Genomic DNA, 15,732 nt, shown 5'->3' with positions numbered 1-15,732 from the left:
CGGCCTCGATCCCCCATTCCCAACCTCTCTGCGACTCGCTCAACGATTTTTTCGTTGATAAGGTCGCAAATATCAAGGCCAACATTCCTCCCCCATCCCCCACATTTATCAACCCCTCCCCCCTGCCGCCATCTCTAAACTAACTTCCATCCCCCCCTGACCAAAGCCACGCTCCTCCCTCTGCTTCAAAGGGTGAAGTCAGGTTCCCCCCTGGACTTTGCCCCTGCTCATATCCTGAGAGAAATCTTCCTAGCATGCCCGACTCCACCCCTCACATTTCTGAATGATTCACTCAGTAATGGAGTGGTTCCCACCCCCCATAAATTCGCGGCTGTCATCCCTATTTTAAAAAAGGCCGGTGCTGACCCTTTATCCCCTTCCAACTACCGTCCCATCTCCCTCCTACCTTACTTGGGTAAGGTCTTAGAAACTCATGTAACCAGCACCCTGAGCACCCACGTGGAAACCAATCACTGCCTCTCCTCCCGGCAGGCGGGCTTTCGCCCCCTCCACTCCACGGAGAAGGTGGTGGTCTCAGTGATGGACAGCCTACGCGAGGGCATTGATATCAATCTTCCGCAGGCCCTCATCCTTTTAGATCTGTCCGCCGCTTTTGACACGGTGGACCACTCCACCCTTCTCACCCGTGTCAGGGCGGCGGGCATAGAGGGCCTAGCCTTCGCTTGGCTCGAGTCCTTCCTGAGTGACAGGGCTCAGGCGGTCCATCTACCTGGTTTCACTGCTGCCTCCCGTAAGGTTGTGTGTGGGGTCCCCCAAGGCTCTTCACTTTCCCCTCTCTTGTTTAATTTATACATCTTCCCCCTCATTTTTATGTTGCAGCAGCTTGAGGTCACGGTGTTTAATTACGCCGATGACCTCCAGCTAATTTTCAACCTTTCTCACTCCCCCTCATCCTTCCAGAACGTTCAATCTGTTATGTTGTTCATCCAGGATTGGATGAACTGCAACCACCTCAAACTCAATCCGGACAAGACGGAATTAGTCTTGACCGGAGGTGGTTGTAGCCCTTGGTCCCCGTCTCACTGGCCTCTCTGACTTGGTGTCCCCCCCACTCCCCGTTCCCAAAGTCAAAACTCTCGGAACCCTCCTTAACCCCTCACTTTCTGTCCACTCACAGGTTAGTTCTGTTGTTTCCTCTTGTTTTTTCTCCCTTAGAACTATTAGGAAGATTTCCCGTTTCTTTTCCCTTCCTGCCCTAAAGATTATAGTGATGGCAATGGTGCTCTCGCGCCTTGATTATGGCAACATTATCTACAACGGCGCACCGGCCTATGCTATTCACCGTTTGCAACTAGTGCAGAACCAGGCTGCCCGCCTGATCCATGGCCTGCCTAAATTCCATCGTGCCACTCCTTTACTGCAAGCACTGCACTGGCTGCCGGGGAAAGAGCGAGCCTTGTTCAAGCTTGGCTGCCTCACCTTTCAGGCCAAAATGGGCACTGCTCCGGAGTTCATTTGCTCTGCCATTAAGCCTTACACACCGGGTAGAGAGCTTCGCTCCACCCACTTGGCACTCTTAACCATCCCCCGATTTAAAAAGAAAAAGACTGGCGGAACAAAATTTGCGGTTCTCGCTCCCGTGTTTTGGAACTCCCTCCCTGTGGAACTCCGCATGACACCTTCTTACACAGAGTTTCGGAAAAGCCTTAAAACCCTACTCTTCTCTCGAGCCTTTGCTGTCTAACTTCCTCTGCTCCCGCTGTCTCCTTGCAATCTAAAAAGCGCCATGAAACCGCGTGGTATAAGCGCGCTATACAAATGTTTTTAAATTCAAATTCAATTCAAATTTCCACCATATTGATGGGTACATATACACTGAATTATAGGATTAATTGTGCGCTGAACCCCCAACTGGACTGATCATATTCCCCCCCCCCCGACCTCCCTTGTAGTGGCGGCTGCGACTTACCTGCCCCGGTGGCTTGCACATTGGTCCCTAGTGGATAGTTGGCACATACTGTACCAAGACACTAGGGAGTACTCTTACTACTCATGGTCGCATGAGCTTTATGTGCAACTCGACCGCATTCTAGGCAACCCAGCTGAAGGTTACAAGCGCTGAGTATCTAGGAAAGACTCTGTCGGACTACAATCCACTCCAGCTCCAACTATCCTGGGGGGATCCACTACCTCCAATGCCGACCTGGCGATTACAACCCATTGCACTGGAGGAATTGGTATTCAGGAACTAGACTGGCACTGTCAAACTACCTAACAGACAACTGGGGCACTCCTCCTACTAGACTGACAGACTGGTAAGCACTGAAGGTGGTCCTGGCTGGTGATTGCATACATACAATGGTGGGCGCAAGAGCTACTCTACACCTGATCTGTTCCAGACGGAGGTCTTGATGGGAAACCTTTGAGGCCACAAGACAAGACGACACGGCATGCTGAGAGCGTAACCTGGGTCACTTGTTGATATGGTTACTGAAGACCGCCATAACTGCGATATGAGTAGCTCTGACTCAACTTTCCACTAGCCAAATGGACATACATACTCCGACATCAACATTTATCATGCCACCCGTGACCTCATTGATGGCAACCTCACGAAAGCAGTTGCCTCCTTCTGACAGCAAATAGTGTTCTGGTGTACACTCCCGCTTTCGGGCCAGGATCCAGTGTCCCTATCAAAAATGCTGATATTCCTCTCCTCTTGTATTATTTTTTAATAATCTCTCAGTAAATGTCCCACGAAAGCACCTTTCTAACACTTACTGCAATGCTAGGGGGATTCCTATGGAACAAGGGAAGGCACAAAATAGCGCTGTTCAAGATGCAGCTTGAACATTATTAATTGGCGGCACAACTGTAGTCGCCAACCCATTGAATGGTGGGATGGTACATGGAAAAATTGGGTATGGCATCCAGGCCCCATGCACAGAGGATTGTGAGATAAGCTTTCCTCCTGCTAGTGGTGATCCGAAACACGCCAAGGGCTTATTGCAAGTGTCCCACAGAAGCTTTCAGAGGAGATTATGCTTCATGCTGAATGTGCCTTATTATGCACCTGGGATCCGTTCAAGTTCTATCTGACCTTTCAGAGAGCTGCTTGGCGAGGAGGGTGTGATGCAGTCGGAGGTGGTGGGGTAGGAACCCTGGGAAATCTGTTCCAAGATGGTGCACTGGCCCTTTTTGAGTAGCTGAGGGATGACCGGGACCTCCCGGCAGGGCACTTTCTGGACAATGGCCAGTTGGTGGCAGAACTTGAATGAACGTGGAACATCACGGACACAGAACCTGACCAGCACCCACTCATACAGACAATGCAAACTACATGTGAAGGCCGTCGATTGATAACATGGCTGACATAGGCCCTATCACATCTACCACAGGATCGCTTTATAACACTTCGCAGGACCTGAGAGGGGATATTCGCCGGAAATTGCCACAGAAGGAATGAGATTGGGTCCTCTTACACTCATGAAAGGTCTCCTGTAACACCCGTACATACAAAACAACGTTCTACACAGGGCTTACCTCACCCTTGCGAGACTCCATAGGATCTTTTCTAGATCCGCATTGACTGGCTCACAGTGCATGGAGCCTGCGGCTTGTTCTGAAGCTGCCTGTTACTCAGGGACCTATGGCTCAAGGTCTGGAGTATAATGTTGTTGAGTAGAGTGGTGTAGTGTTGAGTGGTGTAAAGTAGAGTGGCACAGAGTGAAGTGGTTTGGAATGGTATAGAATGTCGTAGAGTGGCATTGTGTGGAGTAGAGTAGCACAGAGTGGAATGCCATATTGTGGCATTGTGTCAAGTGGAGTGGTGGTGTAGAGTACAGTGGCACATAATGGGACAGATTGGCTTGGAGTGGTGTAGAGTGGTGTGGCATAGAGTAGTGTAAAGTGGAGTAGAGTAGAGTGGAGTGGAGTGGCATAGAAGAGAGTGGAGTGGCATAGAGAACCATAGAAGGACAATGTGGGGAGGGGAGTGGAGAGGCATAGAGTAACGTACAGTGAAGTGACGTAGAGTTGACTAGTATAGGGCAAAATGGCATGTAGTATAGTGGTGTAAAGTAGAATGGGTTGGGTTGGAGTGGAGTAGAGTTGCAGGGACTAGAGTGGCATTTGTTAGAGTGGCATAAAGTGGAGTGGTGTAAACTTGAGTGGAGTAGAGTAGAGTGACATAGAGTGGAGTGGAATAGAGTGGCTTAGGGTCGCAGAGCAGAGCTGATTGGTGTAGCGTGCCACAGAATGTCACTGTATGGAGAGGAGTAGCGTATAGTAGAATGGCGTAGAGTAGTGAGGAGTGGTGTAGAACACCATAGAGTGGCACTGTGTGGAATGGAGTTGCGCAGAGTAGAGAAAAGTGGCGTAGAGTAGGATGAGATAGAGTGAAGTATGGTGGCTAAGAGTAGGGTCGAGTTGCTCAGAGTAGAGTCGAGTGGCATAGAGTAGGAATGGATACAGTGGTGGGTGCAGAATGGAGTTGCATAAAGCAGGGTGGCGCTGCATTGATTGAAGTGGCGCAAAATGGCATAGAGTTGAGCTAAGTGGAGTGGCATAGACTAGAGTGGCATAGAACGGAGTAGAGTGAAGTGGCGTAGAGTGGCACTGAGTGGAGTGGCTGAGAGCAGAGTAACATGAAGTGGCATAGAGTGGAGCAGAGTAGCGTAGAATGGAGTGGCATAAAGTAAAGTGTCATGGAGTAGAGTGGCGTAGTGTACAGTGGGGTGGGGTGGAATGGCATGGAGTGGAGTAGAGTGGCATGGTCTAGAATGGTGGTGAGTGGCAGAGAAGCTTAGAGTGGAGTGCTGTAGAGGAGAGAGGAGTGGAGTTGCGTGGAGTGGCATGCAGAGGAGTGCCATACAGTAGAGTGGCATAGAGGAGCATTGTGAGGAGTGGAGTGGCCTAGATTGGGGTGGTGTAGAGTGGTGTGGAGTGGAATGGTGTGGAGTGGTGTACGGTGGAGTGGTGTACGGTGGAGTGGAGTGGAGTTGCATAGAGTTGAGTGGCTTAGAGTTGAGTGGCTTAGAGTAGAGTGGCATAAAGTAGAGTGGCATAAAGTAGAGTGGCATAGAGTTGAGTGGCATAGAGTTGAGTGGCATAGAGTTGAGTGGCATACAGTGGAGTGTTGTAGAGTAGCATAAAGTAGAGTGGCATAGAGTAGAGAGGCATAGAGTAGTGTGGCATAGAGTAGAGTGCCACAGAATAGAGTGGTGCACAGTGGCATAGGGTGGAGTGGCGTGGAGTGGAGGAGAGTGGCATAGAGTAGACTGGCGTTGTGTAGAGTGAAGTAGTACAGAGTAGAGTGGTGTAGAGTTGTACGGTTGTGGGTGTAACTAACTAAAGCATCAATAGAGACAGCATAAGTCGTATTCATGTGTTAAAAATAGGGCACCATATAGCACGTCCAGGTATAATACCGAAAACGCTTATAATTCCTTTTAAAACTAGTGCATTGCAAAAAGTAGAGGAAGAACACATTTATATTTAGGACATGCTCCAGGGGGGAACGAACAGAAGATAAGAAGGGACGCCTACGGGAGATAAGCAATCCAAACATTGCAAATGAGAGTGACAACGAAAAAATACTAATGGTATGCTGTGGGGTGGTTGCAAGCCCACTGAATTGCAAACAATACTTCTTGCAGCACAGCATTGTGCTGTGTAGGTGAGATCTAAAAAGCATTAGTTTGATTTAACCCTCTATCCCCTCCCACCCACCACCCACTACCCTCTTCACAGTCTTCAGCCATTTTGGTTTGTAAGAAGAATTTCGGGAAGTACCAACAAACGCAGAACATCAAACTGATCAATCACAGCCTTATCAGAAATCAAGAGGGAAAAACTTTAACGATAACACCTTCTCTCACAGCACCTTTGGCTTCCAGCAAGATAGCTGGAAAAAAAGCGACACACGTGACATCTATTTTTAATGCTTGCCAAGATTGTTGCTTTCATGTGGTTACTGTGGGAAATATTCAGTTTTTTGTGGTGAACATTTGCTTGCTGCACTTAAATCATTTTTGAGAATCTGTAGAAAATATACAGGATAACAAATAAAATTAATCAAGAGGTGCCACTACCTGGTGGTTAATAAGCACCCTGGGCACGCAGTACATTTTAATGCACTTGTCAGTGTAGTTGGGCACATTGATTTTAAAGTAAAAATGTGTGTGAAAGGAAATGAGAGGAAGGTTAGTCAAAATGTGGTTATTAAAATATAGGCATAAAAGCTATAGTATGGGACTTTCATGAAATTTACTTTAACTGGATTCAGCTGAGTTATTACACAGCAGCAACTTGAAGGAACAATGAAAGACAATATTTGGCAAAGCCAATAGGTCACTGGGTCAACCCACTGCTTATCACTGGTTGGCTTTCTTGACAATCTCATTTGTTGACAATTACTGATTGGCTTTTCTTCCTCTTCTTGAGTTTACTCATCCCATGGAACACAGATTATTCCCAATCGTTTTGATGGTAAGACTTGTATTCCTGATGACATCAGGGCTGCATATCTGCTGCAAGGCTAGACTGGCCATTTATCCCACTGCAGAATAATATATGTGTGATACTGCACTCCTTCCCTTAGATAATCTATCCAACGGAAGGAGTGCATTCTCACACACATTTGATCCAGCTTTGCAATTGAGCGTCCCAACTGAGGTTGCACCCCATGGAACTCGAAGTTTATATGAAGACAAAGATTACTACGGAGACTGAGGATAATAGACCATTCAAAGTGGATCTCTGGAGTTACCCTGGAACAAACTTTTAACGACACCATTGGATTGATATGGTAGTTGAACTTACTTGCTCAAATTGGTTTTTTGAAATTCTTTTATTTTTTCCATTTTATGTCATGCTAATCGTTTTGGATTTATTTGTGTTTGCAATTGATGGTTACAACATTTTCATACACAGTATGTGGGTTTTTATTGTTATTTTAATTCATCAGGTCACGGGGGGTGGAGCATGATTGGAGTCATGAATGTTGTTCATAAGTTGTGATTTTTTCAGTGTCATTTATTTTGCAGTTGAACTTTAGGTGGGGACTGGGTGGTTTAACATTTAGCTTGAGCACATGAACTTTATGTTCTGTTTAGTAAGGGGAAGAGAGGGGCAATGCGGGTGGAAGCTTAGTAAGCAGTAACATTTTTCTTTTTATTTTCAGTTCTTTTCTGTGCACAAAGTAAGTTGGTATTGAGCAGTTATTTGAACGGTCTTTTCATTTTGTTTCAGTGAACCCCTGACGAAGAGCCAGCAGGCTTGAAATGCGTTGGGTGTAATTAGTGAGATTTGGGCTGATCAGACAGTGGCTCCCATTATAAACATAGAAAGAATGATTTAAAAGAAGCTGCAGTCGTACAACAAAGAGACAGCTCCCTGTGTGACTGCACATTACTGTACCCTGAAGAACTTCCTAACTTTTTCCTGCCAGCATGGATCTATGACAATCAAGGAGAACTCTTACAATGCCACTGTATAAAAGGCTGGAGAAGTAACAAAGATGAAGACATATCCAAAGGGATAGCTCCCTGTGAAGAGAATTGTGAAGTCTCTCCCATCCAGGAGAAAGCATGTAGGCAATACTGATCTATGCATAAAACATCAGAATGGACACAAACGTATAAAGATTAGTAAAGTTGTGGCACAGATAACGATTCATTCATTAACATTCTACCCTACAGGATTAAGACTGCACTAAAATTGTACATCTTTGTTCTTCCCAAAGCGACTCAGTAAAGACCTCCTAACAAAAAAGATAGATGAGACCATTTCAAAGGACCTTGAGAGGAATTAAAGCAGAAGAATGAGCTGAATAATTTGATCTGGAAATGAGATGTTAACTACGTGCAGACATAAGGGTGTAAACAAAAAAGTGAACTGTAGTCTATAGAGGAATAAAATTTAGAGGAATGTTAAAACGAAAAGGTTAAATGTCTTTCAGATGGAAAAGAGTGTTTTAAAAAACCCTTTGCTCATAAGAAGAGTACATGTTTGCTGATTTTTAACAATCAAAATATTTGAAATAAAAATAGACTGATAATGCAAAGCATCTTTATATTCAGTTGCCTCTGAGAGTCATTTTCTTTAGAACTGCTGACTTGGGGGGTCAATCAAATGCTCTGGACGATATGGCACATTTGCCATTCTTTTTGTAAAACCATAAACTGCATCTAAAAAGCAAACCAATATTACTATTTTCTGTAGGCTATTCCAGTAGGTACTATAACTCTTGGGTTTCTCAGCTTTCAAATTTCACTCCATGTACAAATGGCATTCTGCTCTCTCCTACCTGCCCATCAGTTGCTAAATGCTGAATGGAAATATCATTTTGTGGATTCCATCGTCTGATATCTTGATGTGCTTCTTGAGGAGAGGAAGGATCCCAGAAACTGCTCTCGGATGACTGTTTGGTCCAGTCTAGAGAATCCCAGACTATTAACTCACCAACAAGAGAACCACTCACAAAAGTAAGCTCTGCAAAACAAATGGTCATACTTGTGAGGACACTATTCAAATGTATTGTGAACATTAGAGTAGAGACACAGTCAAATAGTATCTAGGCTTAAGCATCTGTTTTTAAAAAAAATTAAAAACTCAAAAGGTTGTAAAATAAAAGTTAACTATTATTAAGAAACGTATGGTCAACATTGTGGTTTGATTTAATCTGAATGGCCTAGGATACAACATATGCAGACATACATCATAATTTACACATCACGCATTACCTACTCATGAACTCTTAGATTACTGACTTGCTTCCTCTAGACTGATGGAAGGTCCTCTAAGTCAGGGAGATTCTGCCTGCATTTTTACATGACTAAAGAGGGTACCACAGTACTGGAGACATACACTCTGCTGCCTGTGCCCAGCTCTTTATCCCCTTCAAACCCTTTGGGACAGAAGGTTTTCTGTTCCTCTGGCGAACCTTACTTCCATGCACTTTGTAATTTTTCAACAGACTCAGTTGTTTTTCCTGCAGTGAGCCCACCAATCATGCTACCTCAGGTAAATGACGTGAAACTCCTGGGCACTTCTCAGAGGTTAAGGGCCCACTCAAAGTAAATCCCTCTTTTAGAGAGTAGCTACTTTAATCTCTACCCAGGGTTTTTTTACTCTTGGTGTAACAGCATGATTAGCAGTGATGAGGCAAAAGCCCCTATAAGGCAGTATTTATTTAATGTGTTCATTATGAATACAATGGTTGCCAGGGGAGGCTGTAGTAGTATCATATAGGACTGGAAAGGTGTTTGTAAATCAATATACGTTTGCTGCTTAAGGGTGCCGGGTCAGCAATGGTTAAAACAGGTGTGTTTTTAGCTTGTACCTGAAGAGCGAAATAGAGGAGATGTTGTAGATGTCTGAAAAGAGGCTGTCCCCTAGTGCCACCACTGTATATGTTCTTTTGCCTCCTTTCTGTTTTTAAGTTCGGGATGATGGAGCAGCTGTTGTGATGAACAAAGAAGAGGTTTTAGAAGCACTAGTGAGACGTGAAGTAGGCTCCACCCACATGTTGATTACCTGGAGTACAGCATTTGATTGGGTAGAAATTGTGTGCTTTCGTAAAATAAAAAAACATTGTTGTATTGCACATTTTGGGAAAGTTTATGCTCATTACAGAAGGACTGAATTGGTGCACTAGTGGCTCAACCGACTAATGCATCGAACTCCAGGGATCCGTGTTTGACCTCATGTCCACAAGGTTTGAGTCCCAGAAGGTCCACTCTTATCCTTCCAAGGTCAATAAAATTTTGTACCACTGTCAAACATCAGTTTTTTTAGCGCCAAGACACCCTTCAGGGCATAAGTACACTTTACAAACACACATATTATGGAGGCAAGCCAATGATCAAAGCTATAGACCTGAGGAACAAATTGCTTACCTCTGGTAATGCTTTTTCTGGTGGAGACTAGCAGCAGATTCCTCACTTTTTACACATTCCCTAGTCAGACTGTATCTGTAAACTTTTCAGTAGTACCTCTACCTCATCGCTATCAGTAGTACCTAGTCTTCTGATGTAGACTTCTAGCTGCAGATTCCTCACCTTTTGAATACATATCATAGCAGTTCCTATTTGGAGGTGGGCTTGTGACTGGACCAAAACCACAAAGGCCTGAAGGACACAGCAGATAAAATGTCCCTCCTGGTAGACCGGACTGTCCAGACAATATAGATTCATGAACGTATGGAGTAATGTCCAGGAAAGGGACTCTGCATGCCAACTCAGTGCTAGCTGCTTTGGACCTGGTAGAATGAGCACACAGTACTTCCGGAGACTGCTTTTTAGTGAATGCATAGCAGATCTTAATGAAGAGCACGATCCAGCAGGAGATTGTTCTCTTCTGCACAGCCTTGCATTTTCTTGCTCCAGAGAACCCCACAAAGAGCTTACAGTTCACCAGGTGTTCTTTGGTGTGATCTAAGTAAATGCTCAGTGCTCTCTTAGGGTCCAAGCAATGGAGTATTTACTCCTCCTTATAGAGGTGAGGCAGATATAGAATGCTGTCAAGGTGATGTTCTGACTGATGTAGAACAGTGTGAAGAAGGCTCTGGACTGCCAGAGTCTGAACACGGTGCACTGCTTGAAGGACAACTCTTGTCCTTCAAGCTGTGCACTGTGTTCAGACTCTGGCAGTCCAGAGCCTTCTTCACATTGTATACATTCCGGGTGATAGGGGTCAATTCACTCCACATATCGGTAGCACGCACATACAATTAACCACGGAGTACTGATAACCATTGAGGTTTACATTAAAAAATTAGGTGTGCAGTAACACTCACTTCTTTTGATGTTGAACAGTGTCATAACTTTAGGCAATGAAAATGCCTGTGTCTGCAAAACTATCTTGCCTGGGAAGGTGGTTTAAGGCGTGTTGACACAAAGAGGTTGAAGCTCACTCACTCCATGCGCCAATGTTAAGGCGATAAAGAACACTGTCTTGCAGGTGAGAAGCCACAAGCAGCAGCTGTGAAGCGGGTCGAAGGGAGTGCACATCAAAAATGTAAAGATAACGTTAAGGTTCCACTGTAGTATGACAAAGAGAGATAAAGGAAACAAATGTTGTAAACCTTTTAAAAATTGCAGACCTAAACAACGAGGGCTTGTTTGACAACTGCAAAAAAAGCAGAAAGATCGCTTTACGCTCAGAGCAAAGCCTTGCTGGGTTAGGAACAAAACATCAGATAACTTTGCCTGGAGGGGGGTCTATCTGAAGAGCACCGCGCCAAAACACAAATTGATGCCAGCAACATGCATATAGAGTTTTTGTTGAGGGAAGCCTGCTGCCAAGAGGTCTTATCGTCATTACGGAGGTCTTTACTGCCGATCGTGAGACTTATACCACGGTGTTAGCTGGTTCAATTGCGGCTACCTTTGGAGTTCATACTTCTGTAATACTAAGCGACCAGTATTACCGTGTCAGATCTCCTACATCCAAGAGAAAATAATAGTTTTGTTCCGTTTGGAGACCAGTGACAACCTGTACTCAGTTATCCCAAGGGGCTTTCTTCTTATTTTGAAAAACATTAGTCCTGATGATGGTCTCATAGATGCCAACAAGGAAGACCGAAACGTCGACCACTAACATCATCTCCACAGCCTTTGTGCATTGGAAGAAACCCTTTTTGCATTTATGAACTGGTTTTTCCTCATCAATTTACGGAGTTGATGTCTTGTTATGAATTGATCTGTGAAATCATATGTACAGCCTTTCATGACTTTTATATCCTGATTAATTTCTATATATCCCCATGATTTGTTCAAAATACAACTTTTTTGGAATATAATTTACTTGTTGTGTGCTTTTTAAATTTACATTCTCCTCTTTTGTTACCTCATTGAATGTATGATTTTGAATAACACTGAAATATTTCAGTTATCCTCGGGATACAGCTAGGTTCAATTGACTCACGAACCTTGTAAGTAATTGTTCTGAACCACATATACTAAGTTTTCAAAAACAAAATCCCTTGTAGAAACCCTCTACTTCAATCACGTACCTTGCCCAAGCCTACAAGGGTTTATTGGGTTTCCCCAAACATATTTTCATGGCTGGCAAGATGACATCAACCATCTCCAGTGGAGGATCAAAAGTGTTGCTGCTCAATCTACAAGCAAAAGGTGGAGATTGCAAAGGCCCGGGTGCAGAACCCTGTGCTGCTGCTGCAATAGATGTTCCTCAGGGCTTCCAGATAGGGCAGCCTGATCGGAGGACAGATGCACAAGCCCAACATTTTAGGATACCATTTTCTCAGCGCCCAATCCATAGCCACTAATATGACTTGGACCTGGTCTGTCCTGATTTTGAGAACTCGGCAAGTAGTGATATCTATGGAAAGGCATACAGGAGTCTGAGTTCCACTCGAAATGGAATGCATCTCCAAGCAAAAGACACCTTGGAAACTCCAGAGTACAGAATTGCTAACATTGCACATTCTCGGTGGTGAGGAATAGATTGAGCCACGATTCTCTCCATTCACATAAGGACAATGCACCACCCAGAATGATGATGGGTTAAACCCAGATCATTTGACTGGGGGTGAGTGCTTGCATTGTTCAACACTCTGTCCATCATTACCTTTGGCTTTGCTTCAGTGTGTAACTGATACTCGTGATCCGCTAGGCACCAACAGCTGAGTGCATCTGTCCTGGCATTCAACGATCCTGCCAAGTGGTTCATCACCAAGAAACATCATTGGTGGTCCAGCCATTTCCAGAGGCGTAGGGCCACCTGGCACAGGTTCTGTGACCCCACTGCCCCACTTGTTGCAGTACCACATTACAGTAGTGTGAGCATCTGTACCAGTCTCCACTTGATGGATGGACGGAAGCCTTTCAATAGCAAGCGGATGGCCCTTAGCTCTAGGAGGTTTATATGGAGCTGGGCCCATGCCAGAACCAGCTCTGCCAGATGGTCATGCTAACCCAAAAGCGATGCATCAGTTACCACCGTCAGCTCTGGGAGGGAAATGGTAGGTAACTACCACTGCAAATCATCTTCTCCAATGGCCTCCAAATGTGAACGTGGTCAGAGAGGTCCCAGTTACTTCAAATCCCAGAGAGGAGCCTGCATATGCCACCCAGCGTACTTGGCCAGAAGGATGCAGAAGGCCATCAGTCCCAGCAGCATCAGTTAATCTCATTGATATCCAGGACAAGGGGCGAAAGATCAGGTCATAGCCGGAATGTGCCGGACTCTCTTTCCTGGAGTTCAGGCACAAAATTGAACCACGTCCAGAATGGCTCAGATGAAGGGGTGAGGTGTGACTTTGACACATTGATAGTGAACCCAAAAGGTGACAGGAGGTACGTTGTTGCCTGAAGGTGGTTGAATACTGCCTGGGGTGAGCCCATATTCAAAATCCAGTTGATGAGGCAGGGGAAAATTGGGACCCCTTACAAACAAAGATGTGCTACTATCACTGGCATCACTTTTTGGAACACTTAAGGGGCACTGATAGGACCAAAGGGCAGCTCAGCAAACTGAAAGTACTCTTTTCCGACTAAGAAGCGCAGGTAGCACCGATGGGCCTGCAGGATGAGTATATGGAATTAAAAGTTTGGCAGTTTCAATGCCACCATCTAGTCTCCAGGGTCAAGAGCAGACAAGACCTGAGCCAGCGTGAACATTTTGAATTTCTTCTTTTGAAGGAAGACGCTGAGAGGGCACTGGTCTAAAATTGGATGAAGGACACCGTTATTCTTGTGGTCCAATAAGTAATGGGAATAACAACAACATCCTACTTCTGGAGTGGGCATCCTCTCAATAGCCCCTTTGGCCAAAAGGGCTTGCACTTCCCTTCTCAAAACTGAGATATGTTCCTCCATCAGTCGCTGGGAGGGGTGGAGGAAGGTGCAGAGGCACAAAAGGAAAGGTAGGGTATAGCCCTACCAAACAATTTGCAGGACCCATCTGGCGGATGTTATGGCCTGCCAACCCGGCAAGAGTTGTTGGAACCTGTCGCTCACTGGGTGGCTGTGCTCCGCTAAGGGCATGCTAAAGGTGTTTGGCAATGGAGTTCTAGGGGGTGGGAGGAAGCGGACTGGACAGCCATGTGACCTTGACCTCAGGGGCAGTGAGCATCATGGCCTCGACTGTCAAACTATTGGGCACCTTGTGGAGGTCTGATTGGTTGGCAGTATAGGGCAACTCTGCTGAAGCTGGAAAGGAGGGATCAGGGCTGATGCGGTTGGCAAGGTGGGGCAGACAACCCCAAGGACCCAGCCATGGCCCTGCTCTCCTTGCACCACTTACGAGCAGAGTATGTCTTATTCTCCAACAGGCAAATACTGATAAATGGCATGTCCATGAGGGACGACTGGACATCGCCTGAAAAAATAGTGGACCACAGGCAAGCATGGCAGGGACCGGCAACAATGCTGATAGAATCAAAAATGGTTCGATGGAATTGGTGGTGTCTGAGTTATGAACCACATTACGCCCACTATGTATGGGTTGGGTGAGGCTAGATCAAAGATCTTCATGGACCCCTGGAAGGACTTGAGCCCTGACTCCCAAAGGGTGTGGAACTAGCACACCAGCAGGCACCTGGCATTCACTGAGCCAAGCACCAAACTGGTGGATGGGTTGACTTTTATCCAGAATGTCTCCACCAATTTCGACTCCCTATCGGGGAGGGTAGTAGGGAACATGTTGCAATTAATCTTGCCTGAAGAGGCGTGCACCACCATGATTTCTGGAGAGGGGGCAGAGATAAAAATGAAGGATTGCAGGTAGGTGATGTCATGAAATCAGGGGTTTGGCTTGTGTCCCCAATTAAATATTCATAAGGATATTGTTAGAAGATAAGAGGGGTTCAGTGGATGTTTCCCCGGCTAAAGGACTTATCTAAGAACCCTGGTTTTGACCTCCAAGGTGAGGAGCTTGAGGTCAAGCACTCTCCTCAGTGGCAGGACCAGAGGGTGTGAGGAGGCCCACCTCACGGGGAGATAAAGGCCATTAGCCTCCTGCAAGTCATCATACCAATTCTTCTTGCTATAATGCTGGCTTATCTCATCACCTAAAAAGTAATCTTTGTCCGAATCCATGCAGAACAGTCAATGCAGGGTGTGCATTCATCTTGGCAGAGGCAGATCTAGTGGAGGAAGTGGAGACTTTACGACGGCAGAACACAGCCATGTTTGAAACAGAACTGACTCTCATCAGAGCGTACAATTGGGGCCTGCTCTTCCACCATCAATGGAGTCTGCATTGGTGTAAAAGTACTGGGCACTGCCGTGGACCATGGCGCCGGAAGCAGAGTCTTGACTGGAGCTGGGGGCGGCCCGTGGGGTTTTCATGGGGTCCAGCTGGCACTAAGGGCAGTAATTCCAGTGGAGAGCCTTTCTGCTCCGTGGGGACAGGCAGGAGTGCCAGGGGAGGTCCACAGGGATCCAAATAGACAGAGCATGGCCTTGCAGAACTCTTCCATCTGTTCAGGAGTGGTCGATGGCCCAGGAAACTCAGGTTGTGCAGGAACAAGTTGTGGGATCTGCTCCAAAGTCAAATGACTTCGGGAGCAAGATTGAGACACATGTTCCTGTCCCCACGCCTTCTCACTCAGCGGCATGTTAATGCAGGGAGGGGCTTAGATTTTATTGTGTTTTTTCCTCTACTTACCTAAAGACTTTGATGGAGATGAAGACTAACCTCTTGAACGTCTCCTGCAACCTCTGGATCTTGAATGGGACAGAATTTCTGAAAAGGACCGCTCTTGTTGCCTAGTCTTCCCATGCTTGATGATGTAGAGTTCCG

General features: G+C 45.8%; 1 protein-coding gene across 1 annotated transcript in view; it reads right to left on the bottom strand.

The window, feature by feature from the left end:
• The window catches only part of WDR41 (WD repeat domain 41), a 624,116-nt gene that overhangs the window by 256,269 nt on the left and 352,115 nt on the right, over positions 1-15,732 (bottom strand). Inside the window, exon 9 of the mRNA XM_086960751.1 lies at positions 8,270-8,454. Coding sequence (XP_086816877.1) covers positions 8,270-8,454 — 185 coding nt within the window. The remainder of the gene's footprint in view (positions 1-8,269; positions 8,455-15,732) is intronic.

The sequence above is a fragment of the Lissotriton vulgaris genome, chromosome 3_1 (genome assembly GCF_964263255.1).
Source record: "Lissotriton vulgaris chromosome 3_1, aLisVul1.2, whole genome shotgun sequence".
In the NCBI taxonomy this organism is placed as follows: Eukaryota; Metazoa; Chordata; class Amphibia; order Caudata; family Salamandridae; genus Lissotriton; species Lissotriton vulgaris.
Note: the sequence above shows the minus strand (reverse complement) of the source record. Positions and strands in the feature narration are given on the sequence as shown.